Source organism: Erythrolamprus reginae, chromosome 1 (genome assembly GCF_031021105.1).
Source record: "Erythrolamprus reginae isolate rEryReg1 chromosome 1, rEryReg1.hap1, whole genome shotgun sequence".
Lineage (NCBI taxonomy): Eukaryota > Metazoa > Chordata > Lepidosauria > Squamata > Dipsadidae > Erythrolamprus > Erythrolamprus reginae.
This window is the reverse complement of record NC_091950.1, coordinates 356741991-356761658: the sequence shown is the minus strand read 5'-3', so window position 1 is coordinate 356761658 and position 19668 is coordinate 356741991. Positions and strand designations below refer to the sequence as shown.

The 19668-nt window shown below is 44.9% G+C and overlaps 1 protein-coding gene across 1 annotated transcript in view; it reads left to right on the top strand.

Annotated features, from left to right (window-relative positions):
- Positions 1–19668, top strand: part of GALNT14 (polypeptide N-acetylgalactosaminyltransferase 14) — a 414445-nt gene that overhangs the window by 330862 nt on the left and 63915 nt on the right. The window contains exon 7 of the mRNA XM_070734310.1: positions 10571–10658. Within this exon, the coding sequence (XP_070590411.1) occupies positions 10571–10658 (88 nt within the window). The remainder of the gene's footprint in view (positions 1–10570; positions 10659–19668) is intronic.

Here is a 19668-nt window from a genome sequence, read left to right as displayed (position 1 = left end):
TCATTGTGGGAATACATTCAGGCAGCTATTTCTAAATGGTTATAATACAAGGGTATGAAGGAAGAGGAGGAGGAAGGAAAAGCAATTTTCTAAATCCATTGGAGGGAAACTTTCCATAAAAGAGTGAGAAGAAGACTGTGTATTCATTGGTAGACCTATATAATTTCCAATCCCTACCGCCAACCTGTAGGAAGAGGAAAAGCAACCAAGAGGGTTTCTGGGCTGTCACCAGCAATGGGTGGAACAATAATGCAACCACATCACACACATAGATATAATGAGGTGAGGGGGGGGGGGTTCCCCTGGAATTGTGGGAAGTTTTTTTTTCTTTGCTTTATAGGGCTGTATTATCTCTGTTTGCAGATTTAGAATAGAATAACAGAGTTGGAAGGGACCTTGGAGGTCTTCTAGTCCAGAGGTCCCCAACCTTTTTTGCACCAGGGACCGGCTTTAAGCTAGACCAGTTTTCCACGGCCCGGGGGGGGGGGGGCTTTGGTCAAATGGGGGTAGGGTTATGGAGGGGTGGAGCTTAGTGACGCAGCCCTCCACACTTCTCCACAGGGCAGGGAGAATCAGGAGGCTCCTTTGGCGGCTGGGGGCTGCCTGGCTTTGTGATTTTGGCTGGGGGGGGAGTTAGGAAGGTCCTACTTCTCCCCCCCCAGCCAAAAATTCAAAGCCTATCTGCTGGATACGGGCGATGAGTGGGACAGAGCGGCGCGGAAGCCTCTTGCAGCAGCTGCCACAGCCACCGGCTTCGGCACCGCTTGTCCCGCTCATCGCCCGTATCCAGCAGATAGGCTTTAAGTTTTTGGCTGGGGGGGGGGGAGAAGTAGGACCTTCCTAAGTCCCCCCCCCAGCTAAAAACTCAAAGCCTATCTGCTGGATACGGGCGATGAGTGGGACAGAGCGGCGCGGAAGCCTCTTGCAGCAGCTGCCACAGCCACCGGCTTCGGCGCCGCTCGTCCTGCTCATCGCCCGTATCCAGCAGATAGGCTTTGAGTTTTTGGCTGGGGGGGAGAAGTAGGACCTTCCTAAGTCCCCCCCCCCAGCCAAAAACTCAAAGCCTATCTGCTGGATACGGGCGATGAGTGGGACAGAGCGGCGCAGAAGCCTCTTGCAGCAGCTGCCACAGCCACCGGCTTCGGCGCCGCTCGTCCTGCTCATCGCCCGTATCCAGCAGATAGGCTTTGAGTTTTTGGCTGGGGGGGGAGAAGTAGGACCTTCCTAACTCCCCCCCAGCCAAAATCACAAAGCCAGGCAGCCCCCAGCCGCCAAAGGAGCCTCCTGATTCTCCCCGCCCTGCCCGACGCCCCACCCTGTCCTGCATAATGTCCTCTGCCGGGAGGGCAGCGGCGCCGCGGACCGGCTGGAAAACCCCAACGGCCCGGTCCCGGTCCGCGGACCGGCGGTTGGGGACCTCTGTTCTAGTCCAACCCCCTGCTTAGACAGGAAACCCCACACTACTTCAGATAGATGGTTATGCAGCATCTTCTTAAAAACTTCCAGTGTTGGAGCATTCACAACTTCTGGAGGCAAGCTGTTCCACTGATTAATTGTTCTAACTGTCAGGAAATTTCTCCTTAGTTCTAAAATGCTTCTCTCCTTGTTTAGTTTCCACCTGTTGCTTCTTGTTCTACCATCAGGTGCTTTGGAGAATAGCCTGACTCCCTCTTCTTTGTGGCAGCCCCTGAGATATTGGAACACTGCTACCATGTTTCTCTTAGTCTTTCTTTTCATTAAACTAGATATACCCAGTTCCTGCAACTGTTCTTCATATAGAAATAGAAATAGAAGTAGAATTCTTTATTGGTCAAGTGTGATTGGACACACAAGGAATTTGTCTTGGTGCATATGCTCTCAGTGTACATAAAAGAAAAAGATACATTTGTCAAGAATCATGTGGTACAACACTTAATCAGCAATGTGCAGCAGCGGCCAAAAAAGCCAACACCATCCTAAGCTGCATCAACAGGGGAATACACTCCAAGACCAGGGAAGTATTAATACCACTCTACTACACCCTGGTCAGACCACATCTGGAGTACTGCATCCAGTTCTGGTCACCACACTTCAAAAGAGACATTGAAACTCTGGAGAAGGTGCAGAAAAGAGCATCCAAGATGATTAGGGGACTTGAAACCAAGACTTACGAAGATAGACTGTGGGAACTGGGCATGGATAGCCTTGAGAAAAGGAGGGCCAGAGGGAACATGATAGCTATATACAGGTATGTGAGGGGTTGCCACAGAGAGGAGGGGGCTACTCTATTCTCCAGAGCACCAGAGGGCTGAACGAGGAACAACGGCTGGAAGCTGACCAAGGAAAGATTCAACCTAGAAGTTCCTGATGGTCAGAGCGATCAACCTGCAGAGGTTGTGAACTCCCCAACTCTGGACACTTTCAAGAGGAGATTGGACTGACACTTGGCTGGGGTGCTTTAGGATTCCTGCTCAGGCAGGGGGTTGGACTTGATGACCTGCATGGTCCCTTTCAACTCTAACAATAAATAAATTGTCATAAGGGTCAAATAAGCAATGAAGAAACAATCAATATTAATAAAAATCTTAGGATACAAGCAACAAGTTACAATCATACAGTCCTAAGTTCTAGCCTCCAGTCCTCTAATCATATTTGTTGCTCTTCTCTGCACTATTTCTAGAGTCTCAACATCCTTTTTACAGTGAGGCAACCCAAACTGAATGTAGTATTCCAAGTGTGGTCTTATCAAGGCATTAAAGTGATATTAACACTTCATGTGATCTTAATTCTATCCCTCTGTTTATGCAGCCTAGAACTGTGTTGGCTTTTTTGGCAGCAGCTACACTCTGCTGGCTCTTAGATAGATGATTGTCCCCTAGGACTCTGTTAAACAAGGTACCACATGTACTGCACTTGTGCATTTTGATTTTCTTGCCTAAATGTAGAACCTTACTTTTTTTTCCCCATTGAATTTCATTTTGTTAGATAGCGCCCAATGTTTAAGTCTTGTCAAGATCCTTCTGTATCTTAAGCCTCTCTTCTGGAGTGTTGGCTATTCCAGCCAGCTTGAAATCTGAAAATTTGATGATGTCAGGGTAGTTAAAATCCCCCATTACTATTACGATGTGCTTCCTACATCCCTTAGTTAGCTGACTAGCAAACATTTCCACAACAGGCTTGGACCATTTATTTTTCCAAAGGGATAGGAAATTATTCCTCTGATTTCTGGCAATTAGAAGAGAGCTACCTTGGGAGAAAAGATCATGTTCAGCTGCAGTAATTTCTAATATCTTTAGTTTGAACAAAAGGAAGCAATTGCAGTGGAAGGTATCTCAGCCTGAAACCCTGGTTAATTGTTCTAGTTACAGGAAGCAAAATTGGGCAAATGTTTTTATTTAATCATTAATTCTCTAATACAGTGGTACCTCTACTTATGAACTTATTTCTTTCCCTGACCAGGTTCTTAAGTAGAAAAGTTTGTAAGAAGAAGCAATTTTCCCATAGGAATCAATGTAAAAGCAAATAATGTGTGCAATTTGCGAGTGGAGACCCTGTTTCCTCCCAGGAGAATCCTAGAGAGGCCCCACGGAGGCTTCTCCATGGCTTTTCCAGCCCTGTTTCCTCCCAGGAGATTCCTAGAGAGGCCCCACAGAGGCTTCTCCATGCCTTTTCCAGCCCTGTTTTCTCCCAGGAGATTCCTAGAGAGGCCCCACGGAGGCTTCTCCCCACCTTTTCCGGCCCTGTTCCTCCCAGGAGATTCCTAGAGAGACCCCACAGAGGCTTGTCTATGCCTTTTCCAGCCCTGTTTCCTCCTAGGAGATTCCTAGAGAGGCCCCACAGAAGTTTCTCCCTGCCTTTTCCAGTTACAGTTTTGGACGCTCGTGTTTATAAGTGGAAAACGGTTCTTGAGAAGAGGCCAAAAAATCTTGAACACCCGTTTCTCATCTAGAAAAGTTCGTAAGTAGAGGTTATCTTAGGTAGAAGTACCACTGTAGTTCTGAATGTCTTACAAAATATATGTGTGAATGTGCCCCTGCATGGCTGAATATATCTATAAAAATCTTTTGTCTGTAACCTTTAACTGCTGGGCAAAATGGTGCATCAAAGGGCAACACCTTTTCCACCAAGGTTCCTCAAATGAACTAAGCTAGAGAATGTTAGGACCCATTTCTCCTGTGGGAATGGAAGTTTGGAAAGTTCTTGCCATTTCAGTGGTGCTACACAAGGCAATTAGGGAAGATATAAGCTTGCAGGTAGAAAGTCACTTGAGACCACAGGATCCCAACTAGTGGCAAGAGTATAGCAATTGGCTTTGGGGCAATGAAATATATCCAGAAGGATGATCTAGTAATAGAAAAAGTTCAAATTATGGTGTAAGGCAATGTTACAGATTTAATTAAGCTGCCATTGCTTAATTAAGCATCAAAGTTCAAACCTTTCTGGATATTTTCTACATCACCTCCATCACCTTAGACTGCTTCATGGCCAATTCCTCAAAGAAATATTTCTGATATAGTTCAGGAATGTGCAAAATTGCTGTTTGGTGTGCAAAGTCAACATCTGGAAGTGTTTAAAGTTCAAAGCAGAGGGCTGTCAACTAAACATGTTTTGTACACCATTGAAGGATCATGTTTGCTTAGATTAGCATCTTTGCTGAAATGGGTGTTATATACGTTTAATAAGTAATTAAGTACCACGTACGGACATAGAAACATAGATGTCTGACGGCAGAAAAAGACCTCATGGTCCATCTAGTCTTCCCTTATACTATTTTCTGTATTTTATCTTAGGATGGATATATTTTTATCCCAGGCATGTTTAAATTCAGTTACTGTGGATTTATCTACCACGTCTGCTGGAAGTTTGTTCCAAGGATCTACTACTCTTTCAGTAAAATAATATTTTCTCATGTTGCTTTTGATCTTTCCCCCAACTAATGTCAGATTGTGTCCCCTTGTTCTTGTGTTCACTTTCCTATTAAAAACACTTCCCTCCTGGACCTTATTTAACCCATTAACATATTTAAATGTTTCGATCATGTCCCCCCTTTTCCTTCTGTCCTCCAGACTATACAGATTGAGTTCATTAAGTCTTTCCTAATACGTTTTATGCTTAAGACCTTCCACCATTCTTGTAGCCCGTCTTTGGACCGTTCAATTTTGTCAATATCTTTTTGTAGGTGAGGTCACCAGAACTGAACACAGTATTCCAAATGTGGTCCCACCAGCACTCTATATAGCGGGATCATAATCTCCCTCTTCCTGCTTGTTATACCTCTCGCTATGCAGCCAAGCATCCTACTTGCTTTCCCTACCGCCTGACTGATTTTAATAGAAGAAAGTTTTGAATGGGGCCACTATTAGAATTCAAGTATTTTTTTGAAAGAAATGGCAAAATAAATAAAACAATATTCATAACTGTTTGCAATATGCTCACCGTTGCAACACATATTTGATTCTAAGTGTTGATTGCATCTGATTGATCTGTGATGAAGCCAGAATAAATAGGAATAAAAATGCAATCTAAGTTTTTGTATTATTATTATGATGATGATGATGATGATGATGATGAATTGAAGCCTGTTGTCTCTGCTTGGGAAAAGCAACTGCAGCCAAATAGCCACCCAAGTTTCCCAAAGCTCAGTAAAGCTCCTGTTGTGTCACAAAGGGCTGTAAAAGTTTACAGCCTGAGAAACCTGAGATATAGGCTCATGCATGCATTCATTTACTTATAAGCTTGTGTTCCAGCTGCCTGCTAAATGAGCCACAACCTGGCCTTTCCAAGGACATTCTGAAGCAACCATACACCATCCGATTTCTTTGCTTACAGAAACAAATGCTAAAATATTGAGGGGGGGATGTAGGAGAAAAGGAGATAGCAAGCGCATTAAAATGAGGAAACGAGAGATAGCAATAATACTAGCACCTCTTAGTCTTATATACCACTTCATAGTGCTTTTACAGACCTCTCTAAGCAGTTTACACAGTCAGCATATTGCTCCCAACAATCTGGGTCCTCATTTTACCCACCTCGGAAGGATGGAAGGCTGAGTCAACCTTGAGCCAATGGTGGGATTTGAACTGCTAAATGGCAGGCAGCCAGCAGGCAGCAGAAGTAGACTGCAGTGCTGCACTCTAACCACCGAGGCTCTTAACATGAGATCTAACGACTGACAGATGAATATCAGTCAACTGCCAGGACCACAAGCTAAAATGAGAAGCATTTCTTGGTGGGATTTCTGCCTGGAGTTTGGCTTGGGAGCTCAGTTAGAGTCCTCAGAAGCAGTTCTGATTAAAGAGCAGAGCTTGGAACTTGACCTGGAGCTTGGCAGCAATGAGAAGAGGAGCAACCATACAGAAACATTTTACCCCAAGTAGTGCAAGAACATTTTGAAAAGAGGCAAAAATTGTATGCTACTTTGTGGACCTTGAGAATTTAAACTGAGACTGTTTAAAAAGCACTCAGTATTAAATTCTCAGACCTTTATAGTATGATTAATTGGGTTGAGTGTGGATGAGTGTGTAGTTGTGATTTTACGATATTGATTATTTTACATTAATGTTTTAAATTGACTTTTTAAATTTTAATATTAGATTTGTAATGTATTGTTCTATTGTTATGTTGTGAGCCTCCCCGAGTCTTCTGAGATGGGTGGCATACAAATCTAAATAATAATAATAATAATAATAATAATAATAATAATAATAATAATAATGACATACTTACATAGCAATTTCATAGCCTGTTGTTGGGGAAGATTTAGATTTAGATTTAATTGGATTTGTATGCTGCCCCTCTCCAAGGACTCGGGGCAGCTCACAGCATGTACAGAAAAACAAGAAACAATAATAACAATCCAATTAATACATTAAAAAACAATCTTTAAAATTCTAATTAAAAAAAACCTATCAATATCATTCATTCAAAAATCAAACTAAAGCATTCATTGGTCAGGGGGGAAGGTCTAACTCTAAGGAACCCCAGGCCTGGCAGCAAAGATGGGTTTTTAAACTCTTTCATAAAGCGAGGAAGGTGGGGGCAGTACGAATATCTGGGGGGAGATGATTCCAGAGGGCCGGGACCCCCACATAGAAGGCTCTTCCCCTAGGTCCCGCCAGCCGGCATTGTTTGGTTGACGGGGCCTTAAGGAGACCAACTCTGTGGGACCTCACCTGTTGCTGGGATTTGTGCAGCAGAAGGCGGTGTGTCTGCTGAAATAAAGCACTGTGTACAGCTTTGTTATACTGTGTTATGTCCAGTTTTTAGAAAGCATAGAACCCTCACATTTATGAAAATATATTTTTAACAGGGCAACTTAATAGTTTGGTAAGTATTCAAAAATGTGCATATCCTCCTTTTGTTTACTTTCTTGTTGACCCATTGGCAGGTAACAGCACCTATTATGTATATATGTACCAGTGGTGGATTCCTATTAGCACTGCTACCGATGTGCTGTGTGCAGATTCAGTTAGTTTGCACATGCATGCATGAGTTGCAGTGTGTTTTTGCTTCTGCGCATCTCTCGTGCACACATGTCCCCTAGCAAGATTTTGCTTCCTATGCATGCAAACAAGTAAAAACACACTGGGACACATGTGAATGCAAGCTAAGTGAAGCTGCAAACTCAGTGCAGCGATTGCTACCGGTGCACCGTCCTTTACCGTACCGGTAGCAACCCGCTATTAATATAGAAACATAGAAGATTGACGGCCGAAAAAGACCTTGTGGTCCATCTAGTCTGCCTTTGTACTATTTCCTGTCTTTTATCTTAGGATGGATCTATGTTTATCCCAGGCATGTTTAAATTCAGTTACTGTGGATTCACCAACCACGTCTGCTGGAAGTTTGTTCCAAACATCTACTATTCTTTCAGTAAAAGAATATTTTCTCACCTTACTTCTAATCTTTTCCCCAACTAACCTCAGATTGTGCCCGCCCCCTTGTTCTTGTGTTCACTTTCCTATTAAACACTTTCCTCCTGAACCTTATTTAACCCTTTGACATATTTAAATGTTTCGATCAGGTCCCCCCTTTTCCTTCTGTCCTCCAGACTATACAGATTCAGTTCATTAAGTCTTTCCTGATACATTTTATGCTTCAGACCTTCCACCAATTTAGTAGCCCATGTGCGTGCATATATTTGAAATCCATGCACAAGGATTTGTTCCAAATTGATTGATCTGATTAGTGATTTGATGAAATTCTCCTTTTATTGGGCCATAAACACGAAGTGCTGTTTGGAAGGATCTCTAGAAGGAGAGAGAGGGATGGATCCAAAGACCATTTCAGAATTTAGCTCATCTGGAACTTTCCCCTTCCTTTTCCCACATATTCCCCCCTCCTCTTTTCTTGCCTTTCACCACTTAACCGCCCTGTGAAAGAATCCATAAATGGAAAGAGACGGAGGCACAAATTATCCTAAAAAACATGATTTGAAACTTTCCACACCTAAGAATGTCTGTAAAAAGGGTGAAGAAGAAAAGTAAGAGCTATCTCATAAACCTGCTCAGTGGGAATCTGCCTACCCCTCCTCACAACCTGTGTTATGTTATGTTGTGTTTTAGTTTTAAATAATAACCATTTCATTTTATTTTTCAAAATGTTTATATTGACTGTAATCTGCTTCAGGAAAATTGTTATCCTAAAAAGCAAGATGGAAATCATTGCGATAAAGTAAACAAACGGTTCCAAAATATGTATAATTCTCCATGAAATGATTGAACAAAATCTCTACACTTTCTCAACAATGAACAGTAAATGTAGGGTTTGCAGAAAGTAATTATCACAGGAGATGAGGTCTTGCTGTCTAGAAAGTCATTAAAAGCATTTTGACAGGTTCTCCTTGCTTTAGTTTTTATGAACGCTTCTGCTCTTCGTGTTACCATCTCAATCTCGAAACCTGATCTTTAACTCCCAGAATTCCAAGAGAGCACAGCTACTGGTATTCAATTGGTACTAGATTGGATGCTTGGATTTGTTATTTAATTTGGTGTCCGATAAACTAGGGGATCTTCTTTCACATGGAAGGATCCTGTATCTATTTACTGATACTTTCAGAAAAGATCTCAAATTGGTCAGTCAGTGCATAAATTCCAATTACTGAACACATGAAAGCAAAAAAAAAGACTCAAATATACTGAAAAGATTGCCACATCACTATAACTACAGCTCTGGTCATACTTCTATTTTTTAACTCATTAAATAATGAATTGATTTCTTCTGAGAGAGGAATCCCTTTTTTAATAACTCACATGTTTTTGCCATGTGGCATTGTTTGGGATGTTACACAGCCTTTCTGTGAGATCAACAAAAGGTTGCCTGTCATTTGTTTCCCCCCCAAAAATGATATTCTCTTGATTCTGTCCTTCTAGTTTAAGTTTTACTACTGCTAGAATGGGCTAGCTGTAGTTGAAACTGTTTTTTCTTTCAAAATAGCAAGAATAAGCTTCACCAACAATATTTAATGGCTCTCTATAGTGTGCTGTAATAGTTGTGGTAAAATAAAGAGCACTAAACTTGAAAGAATATGTGGAAGAAAATTGAAAACAGAACCATGTATTATAAATATTCTATTACTTTTAATTCTTGACTGTATCCTACAAAGACTCTCTGTTTTTGCCACTTAGTTGTCGTCATTGCGTCTGACGACATACAGTAGTCCCTCACCTATCGCTGGTGTTACGTTCCAGACCCAGCCGCGATAGGTGAAATCCACGATGGGGAATTTATCGACTGATAGTACTTTAGGGGGGACGCTCCCTGCTCCTTTTCTCCTCCTTCCCACCAGCTCCGGATGCCTGGAGGCGAGCAACGGGCGGCTAACCTTTCCCCCCCACTACTACTTACTCTGTGCCTGAAGAAAAGAAGGGGAGGGGGCAAAAGAATCGCTGCCCCCGAGCATTCCCGACCCACTGCTATTCTTTGCAGCGGTTCGGCCAAACGTTGTCTTTTTTGCCTTGCCCTGGCTGGAAAGTCCCTGGTGAGCTGCCCCGGCTGGTTCTTTTTTCTCTCTCTCTGTTTTCTTTTCTTTTTTTTCCCCTCCACCCACCCAGCACTTCCTCTCCCGCCCTCGAGCCCAGTCTGGAAATCCCCGCCGTGTCGCGTTCCTTTCTTTGCTCGCGCTCGCTCATTCACGCGCTGCTGGGAGCTCTTTCTACAACCCCAAGCACGCCGCCGCCGCCGCCAACCACTAAGCACGCCTCCAAAGACTGCCTTCTCGGCACTGGCGAGGTGGGTTGAATGAGGGGATGGGCCTCCGCCAGAGCTCAGTCCCCGCCCCGCTCATCATTCACCCAGCCGCGGGCTGGTTGGCTTGTCCTGCCCTTCCAAACTTCTAAGCGCCGTATCTGTGCCAACACTGACTTCAAAACCCGCGATGAAGTGAAGCCGTGGTGGGTGAAGCGCAATATAGCGAGGGACTACTGTAATCATATTTTCCCCAGGTATTTTATATATATTAGTTTCAGTGCTTGGAAATGCAATAGGTCTTCCATATAATCAATAAGCAAAAGAAAGTCACATAAATCATCTCCTACAGACACATTTATTCTGTTAAAAAGATAACATAATGTGCTTTCTTTGTTATTATCAGGATCCAACCCATGTGGTGAGTCCAGTTATTGATATCATCAATTTGGACACTTTTGCTTATGTGGCAGCTTCTTCTGATCTAAGAGGAGGTGAGTTTGTAATCCACCATAGAGCCATGATAGTTTCGACAAGTGTATGAACACAATGTATAAGAAATACTGAATGGTATGGAATTAATAAAGACATTCTGATAAGTATTGTTCACATTATGTTAACTCAGTCCACAACTTGGATTGTCTAATATGTTTTCCCCAATCCACATAAACAAAAACAACAACCATATAGTTTCTCAGATCATTCGCATAATAGAAAGTTATACCTATCAACTAAAGAATAAAGTCTGGTGTTATATCAATGCCAAAATAATATTTTTAAACATTGTATTTGCTCTGAGATTTTTAGCTTCTCCATTGCATCTGGAAGGAGAGTCCAACATGGGTATTACTCCAATCCTATTGGTAGAGACTGAGTTAGATTTACATATTAATCTAGCATCGCCCCCTCTGCTCTTCCCATGAGCCAGTTTTAAAAACTCAGTCAATGAGTAGAGACATACTGAGTTGTAGCTTAAAGGTTTACTTAAGGAATTGTGAATAAATGTTATTACCGTTTTAATCTTCTGTTCTTTGTTTTTCAGGATGAAGACACAGGAGGATCCAGACGGTTTTTGGGGTCGCTGCCCTCAGCGGGCATCACCCCCAACGATCCTCCCCAGGGGTTCTGTATTCCCCCAGTGGGAACACCCCGTAGGGGAGCAGCCAGCCTGGGGGTCCCTGGCCTCTGAGGCCATACCGAGGCTGTCAGCCGAAGGTGGGGAGGTCCGCCCTCCCCACTGGGAGGCTAGATACTGGCCGCAAGACGGGATATGAGCGCCTCACAGCTGATGAGGCTAGAGGAGCGCCGCGCCGCTGGGAAAGCCGCCGCCGCCGCCGAAAGCTCCGCGGACACAGAAACAAGCGGAGAGCGCGGCAGAGACAATACAGCCCCCCGGTGAGGCCAGGAGAAGCCTCAGGGTCGGAGGACCCGGACGGCAGCCCGAGGAGCCGCGGAGGCTGGGCGCCGCCATTTTGGGGGAGCGCTAGTGCGGCGAGAGCGTCCTTGGGCGCGAAATTGGCTGGCGGCCAGGCGGAATTGGCGCGAACGGGCTGGAACGCCCTAGTGCGCAGGCGCAAAGCCCGGGAGACCGAGGGCGCCATTTTTTCGGGTGATCCTGACGAGGTGGGCGAGAAACAAGCTACCGGAGGTCAGACACCAGAGAAGCCTTAAAATCCAACGACTGGCACTTGTGAGTACCATGGAGGAGAACCAAGGGAAGGATCCCCCAAGCTCTCCTGCCCCTTCTAAAGAAAAGGCTAAGGGCAAGCCTAAAGAGAAGGCCAGAGCCCATTCATCTGCCTCATCAAATTCCATCAAAGAGGCTGAGAAGTGCATTAAGGCGCTAGAAAAAAAGCTGGAGGCAGCTTTGCAATCTTCCCCAGCGGGGCTTCCTCTGGCCCAGAGGCATCCTGCAGACCCCATCTCACCCCCAACTACCTTCGGGCCTACAGGGGTTGAAGTAGAGGGAGATTGGTCACCAGACCGGCAGTTTCAGCCCCTGCCTCCGAGCATGCCTTCACCCAGCACATCTTGGGCTAGACCAGGGTCGGCGGGCCCTTCAGGAATGAGCTACCAGGGGCCAGCAGCCACCTTCACCCCCACAGCAGCAGGCCTACGTGCACAGCCTGGGGCGTGGCAAAGTTTGCCCCCAGATCTACAGGATCTCATTGTTTCTGCGTACTCACAGAACATGGCCGGGGCTCAGCAATACAGTAGACCCCATCAGCAAGCCACGTGTTCTTGGTCAGCACCGCCCCCCTCGGGTTTGGGGTCCTTGTTGGAAGAGCAGGATCAATTTGAGGACAGTGACCCGGAGTTTGGCCTTTCAGAGGATGAGACTATGCCAGATCAGGCACCCTCAGTTGGTCTGTTTAAACCAGCATTATTCAAGACCTTGCTATCAAAGGCCAAGCAAGTAATGAATCTCCCGGGCGCCGCTAAGACGGCAGAGGCCGCTGAGACAGGCCAGACCTCGGCCTCGCTGCTCGAGGAACCTCAACCCGAGTCCGACCACTTCCCCGCTTCAGGCATTTTCGTAAAAGGCATCAAAAGGCCTTGGCAGCAACCAGCAGCAGCACAGGGGCCTTCCAACCTCGAGAGGAAATTTTATACCTTTGACGAGGAGGTAGAAAAGCTGCTTGAATTCCCCCCAATCGACCAGCCAGTGGTGACGCTTGTCTCCAGTGCCTTGGTTCCCTCAGAGACTGGGGAAAGCCTCAGACCGGAGGAGGGAAAGGCAGAGACATTGCTGCGTAAGTCACACTTGATGTCCGGCTGGGGATTCAGGGCAGCGGCAGCAGCATCGTTTATCAATCGAGCGTCGCTAATGTGGATCAAGGAGATGCAAGCTCGACTAGGGCCCGAAGACGGGCGTCTCCGCCAGGACTTAAGTAAATTATTGGCGGCGACCGAGTTTTCGGCAGACGCTACTCTTCACGCGGCGAAGTTTTCCACGAGGAGCATGGCAACCTCGCTGTCTTCACGCCGACTTCTGTGGCTGAGAAACTGGCAGGCAGATCTTAAGTCTAAATGGCGCCTAGCCTCTGGGCCCTTCCAGGGCTCCACTCTCTTTGGAGACCTGTTGGAGAAAGTGCTAGTGGAGGACAAGGATAAGAGGAAGGTTCTCCCCAGGGCCAATAGACGACCAGATAGAAGGTTTACCCCTTACTCAAGGCGTCAGTCCTTTCGCTGGGATCCTACCAATACCAACCAGGGCCAGCGTTCCTTCTCCCAGGGTCAGTACAATCAGACCTATAGAAGCGACCACGGATCCTTTCAGGACAGGCCGAGAGGCTATCATCAGTCCAGGAGACCGTTTCGCGGTAACAACCAGAGAGGGTTCAAACGCACGAAGTGACTCGGCCGCGCCCCAACCCTTAGGAGGCAGACTACAGGGTTTTGGCAATGTCTGGCAAACAACTGCCTCCGACCAATGGGCCCTAGCCACAGTCACTCACGGGCTCAAGCTGGAGTTCATCCAACCACCGCCCAGCCGCTTCGTACATTGCCCGCTAATAAAGGACACTATAAAGAAACTACAGCTGCGCAGGGAGATTACACACCTGCTCGACATCCGGGCTATAGAACGGGTTCCGCAGCAGGAGGAGGGCAGGGGATTCTACTCCATGATTTTCATCGTGCCCAAATCCTCAGGAGGTTGCCGGTTGATCCTCAACCTAAAACAACTGAACCTTTTTATAAAGTACCGAAGGTTCAGGATGCACTCGCTGCAGACCATTCTCGCTTCCATCCGGAAACAAGACATCTTAACATCCATCGACCTCAAGGAGGCATACCTGCACGTCCCTATTCATCCGGAACATCGCAGTTTCTCCAATTTTGCACCGAGGGACGACATTACCAATACAGAGCAATGCCGTTCGGCCTGTCATCGGCCCCACGGACGTTTACGAAGCTTTTGGACGTATTGACCGCCAGCTTAAGAGCAAGGTCCATAAGACTCATGGCCTACCTGGACGATATTATCATTTTATCCAGGTCCAAAGTGGCGGCAGAGAGAGACCTCAACGAGACTATCCGTACACTGGAACTCCATGGCTTCACAGTCAACGTGGAGAAAAGCCAACTGGTACCTACCACCAGGCTCCTTCACCTAGGAGCAATTATAGACACTCAGGAGGGCACAGTGTCGCTCTCACAGGAGAGGCAAGACAACATCAGACGTTTGATATCCAGTGTTCAGCGGGGACCAGTCCCATTTTCGCTGCTATCAAAGATACTAGGAACCCTGGTATCCGCCATTGGCATAGTGCCTTGGGCCAGGTTCCATATCAGGACACTGCAATGGTTCCTACTCCCTGCTCAACGGACCAAGGTGAGCCATTGTCACAGGAAGGTCCATTTACCCCAGAAGGTCAGAGACTCATTAAAGTGGTGGATGTCTGCAGCAATCAGCAGAGGATCCCCCTTTCAGACAAAGGATCAGATCATATTGACCACCGATGCCAGTCTTACCGGATGGGGGGCCCACATCTGAGCTCACATGGCTCAGGGCCTGTGGACAGCAGAGGAACTCACTTCAGTCAATATAAACTTTCTAGAATTGAGAGCAGTGTTCCTAGCTCTACAGACATTTGCGCCCTTAGTACATCAACAACATGTGTTGGTTCTTACGGACAATGTGGCGACCAGGGCCCACTTGAATCATCAAGGGGGTACAAGGTCGCAGCGTCTCATGGAAGAAACAGAGGCGCTATTCCGCTGGGCCGAACAACATCTACGGTCCTTAGCAGCGGAACACATCGCGGGAATCAGCAATACACAAGCGGATTGGCTGAGCCGGTCCACGTTGGATCAGTCAGAGTGGAAGCTGGACCCGGTCATTTTCCAACAGGCCGTGACGAGGTTTGGTCTTCCGACAGTAGATCTTTTCGCCAGCTCCCAGAACACCCAGCTTCCGAGGTTCTTCACTCGGTTCCCACAACCAGGAGCGGAGGAAATCAACGCTCTCCGGACACCCTGGCCGCCAGGACTACTTTACGCATTTCCGCCAACGAATCTTATACCGCGAGTAGTGGAGAAACTACTGCGAGAGAGGGCGGAGGTGTTGTTAGTAGCCCCACACTGGCCTCGACGACCGTGGTTCTCCGACCTGGTGGCACTATCAATGTCACCCCCTTGGAGGATTCCGGACCACTTGATATCACTCAGCCAAGGGGAACTTCAACACCCCGATCCCCAATGGCTCCAACTGACCGTTTGGCACTTGAACGGGTCAGGTTACGAGGATTGAAGTTACCAGAGAAGGTCATAGACACTATGCAGGCTGCAAGGCGTCCATCTACTTCTCAGATCTATCAGACCACATGGGCGGCCTTTTGCAGTTTCTGCGACAAACAAAACATCAACACTGAACAAGCGTCGGTCATTACAGTTCTGGAGTTCTTACAGACTGGTCTTGATTGGGGACTAACACCCAATACTTTGAAACGACATGTGGCGGCTCTCGCGACCATGATACGAGTGGAAGGTGTTCGTTCCTTAGCTTATCACCTTTGGGTGAAGGATTTTCTACGAGGAGCAACAAACCAACACTCTCCACCGATCCGGAGGTTTCCTTCGTGGGATCTTACATTGGTTCTCAGAGCCTTGACCAAGCCACCGTTTGAACCTATGAGATCTATACCATTGAGGACATTGTCAATTAAAACAGCCTTCTTAGTGGCCATTACATCAGCAAGAAGAGTGTCAGAGTTAGCAGCCTTATCGGTGCGACCTGACCTTTGTCTTTTATCCAGACCGAGTAGTGCTGAGATTAGACCCTTCATTCATTCCGAAGGTCAATTCAGAGTTTCATAGGAAACAAGAATTAATTCTTCCAGACTTTTGCACCCACGGCAGTCACCCATCGGAATTAAGGTGGCATAAGATTGATGTACGCCGTGCGGTCAAGATTTACATCAGACGCACAGAAGCTTTTAGGAAATCGGAAAAGTTGTTTGTTTCCTTTGCTTCAGATAAAGAGGGACTTGGAGTGTCATCAGTGTCCATTAGTCGTTGGATCAGGGAATGTATTGCGGAGGCATACAAAGCCCGTAATCAATCAGTACCAACAGGAGTGACTGCTCACTCAACGAGGAGTGCGGCGACCTCGGCGGCTTGGACTACCCAGGCGTCCATAGATGACATCTGTAGAGCTGCAACGTGGTCGGCACCATCAACTTTCATACGACACTATAAGTTGGACTCCTTTGCCTCAGCAGAGGCGGCTTTTGGGAGACGAGTTCTACAACGTGTTTGTTTATCTCCAACGTCCCTGACAAGACCTTCTCCCTCCCATGGGCCGTAAATCTCTGGTATATCCCATGTTGGACTCTCCTTCCAGATGCAATGGAGAAGAACCGTTGTACCTACCTGAACGGTCTTCTCAGTGCACTGGAAGGAGAGTCCAAACCCACCCAGTATAGTTATGGGTACAGGGACGCCGGAGTGGTCAGTTATCAGTTATGAGTTGTTATAATAAAATTTGGTTATCCTCTTTCTATGGTTTCTTTCGTTTTTAAAACTGGCTCATGGGAAGAGCAGAGGGGGCGGTGCTAGATTAATATGTAAATCTAACTCAGTCTCTACCAATAGGATTGGAGTAATACCCATGTTGGACTCTCCTTCCAGTGCACTGAGAAGACCCTTCAGGTAGGTACAACGGTTCTTCTAGGTTCTTGGTTTAGTGAAATAAACAATGATTTATGAAAGATTTCCAGAATTGTTTTTACTTCAAAAAAATGTAAGAGAAAACTAGCTTCATTGACTAAGATATTAATTCCTTTAACTGACCAGTAGGTTTTAGTCAAGATTTTCTTTTGGCTTTTAATTTTTCTTAGCAAACCTTTAGTGGATACTAATAGGTTCAGTGTTAACCTGTGCTAATTCAAGTTCTTTTTAGCGTCCATTGTCACATCTGTATTGTTATATTTCTTGTAGTAGACAAGATTATCCTCAACTGAGACAAAGCAGAAACATAAAATGATCTTATTGTTGTTTTAAAGAAAAATCTAAAATATTTCCTAACAAGTTTTACAGAAAGTGAAAAAAAATGAAAGATACAAAAACATTGAAAAGAAATATATGAAAAATCACTGAAACAATCAGAATACAGAAAAGTGGAATCTGCATATGCCTCTTATTACTAAAATGTTAATCAGATTTATGATCCCCTTAGGAGGGAGGGAGGGATAGATAGATCAATGATGGCTAGATAGTTGACCCCTATGACAATCATTAAGTGTCGTACCACATGATTCTTGACAAATGTATATTTTATTTTATGTACGCTGGGAGCATATGCACCAAGACAAATTCCTTGTGTGTCCAATCACACTTGGCCAATAAAATTCTATTCTATTCTATTTTATTCTATTCTATTCTATTCTATTCTATTCTATAGTTAGACAGACAGAAACAGAAAGACAGATATGAAAATTATCGAACATTACAAAAATGTAAAATCTATGCATATAGGTCATTTTTTAATTAAATCCCATCTTCAGTATCAGAATATTGCTACTTTTTCAACTTCGCAAAATAACCTTTTTAGCAACATCCCAAGTCCACTACAGCTGCAAACAGGCATTCAGAGATCTGAATTTGGTGAGATCAATAAACAAATCAATAGTCAAATCAATTCTCACAATTTTAGAACCACAAAAAAAAACTCCACAAAAAGAAAACATCACTGATTATCACCTACAACTGACATCTCAAGGCGCTCAATACTTTATTAATAACTGATAGCACAAACTGGACAATGTGTTTTAAGGCACTGATTGGCAAACCCATTCAACTGAAAGCAGCTTCTTGCAATCAATCAGAAACAACAGGAATATCATGCTAACATAGGAATCATATTCTATAGCAAATCTGGATGCTTGGTTTACATCACTGGCCCCAACAATTTTATCCCGCAAAAAGCCTACAGATGGTATTCCTCTAACATGGTATATGCCATCATCTGCCGGCAATGTTCCTCCATCTTCCATGTGGCTCAGAATTTGCCCAGAAGTATTAACAGAAACAAGTTTGACACAAGGACTCCAAATATGAACAAAGTCAACACAGATTTTAATTTTATTTAACTTAATTTATTCTATTCAACTTTAGACTGATTCTTGGTAGTGTAAATAAAACGAACAGGATAAAAAAAATACCTTCTGTTCAGTTGTGTCTGTTTTTTGGAGACTTTCTGGAAAAGTCCCGGCAATTTCATGGCAGGACTTTTTCAGAAGTGGTTTGCCATTGTCATTGCCAATTTCCTAGGGTGGCTTATGGTCACCCAACTGCCTTTGCAGGACTTGAACTCTTGGACTTCTAGTTCTAGGCTGATGCTTAAATCCAGGGGCTCCCAATCCCAGGGCCATGGAATCGCACAGCTGGAGCTGATCAGCAGGCAAATGAGCAAAATCTAAATCACCCCAATCCCTTTTCTGTGGAAAAATTGTCTTCTGCTAAACTGGTCCTTGGTGCCAAACAATTGGGGGCCACTGCCTTAACCACTATATCAAATTAGTTCTGATAAAAAGTAGTAGTTGTTGTTGTTGTTGTTATTATTATTATTATTATTATTATTATTATTATTATTATTATTATTATTATTATGTCAATACAACACAGCAGACGAGATCACTATGCTGGATTTCGTATTTCATCACCAGTCGGGTGCTTCCCAAGCACCTAGGACTGCGTGATGTAGCAGCGAATTATGTTTGCCGACCCCAGTAAAGCAGCATTTTGCAATTGACAGATGGAGATTTTGTCAATTCCGATGGTTTTCAAATGTCCGCTGAGATCCTTTGGCACTGCGCCCAGCTTGCCAAGTACCACTGGGATCACTTTCACTGGCTTCTGCCAGAGTCGTTGCAGCTCGATTTTTAGATCTTCGTATTTCACTAATTTCTCTAGCTGCTTCTCCTCAATTCTGCTGTCCCCTGGGTTTGCGATGTTGATGATCCATGCTTTCTTTTTCTCCACAATCATTTTATTATTATTACTATTATTATTGTTGTTGTTGTTGTTATTATTATTATTGTTATTATTATTATTATTTAGACTTGTATGCCACCCTTCTCCTTTATTATTATAAATAAACAAACAACAGAGCTGGTGTAAAATCTGGCTAATTGCCTCCACCTCTAATCTGGCAACTCTTAAGCCATCCTAATTCAAGGGAAATAGCCAGGTCTTTAAGACTTTCCACAGTGCCAGCAACATGAGAGCAATAAAACGTTAGGGGATCTCACCACAGAGGGCAGCTCAGCTATAGAGATGGACCAGATCTGGGTTCCAAATAGATGACTTTGATTATTTTGGCACACCAACTCATGTGACATGACATGGAACATAAGCACTCCATAAAATAATCAGTGATAGCCAACACCTTGAATCACGCCTGGAAATATATCAGTAAGTAGAACTCTGCTCCCAAGCCAGTGGTGTCATATAGGCCTAACAAGAATGTCCATCACTGCTTATACTCACTGAGCTATGGTG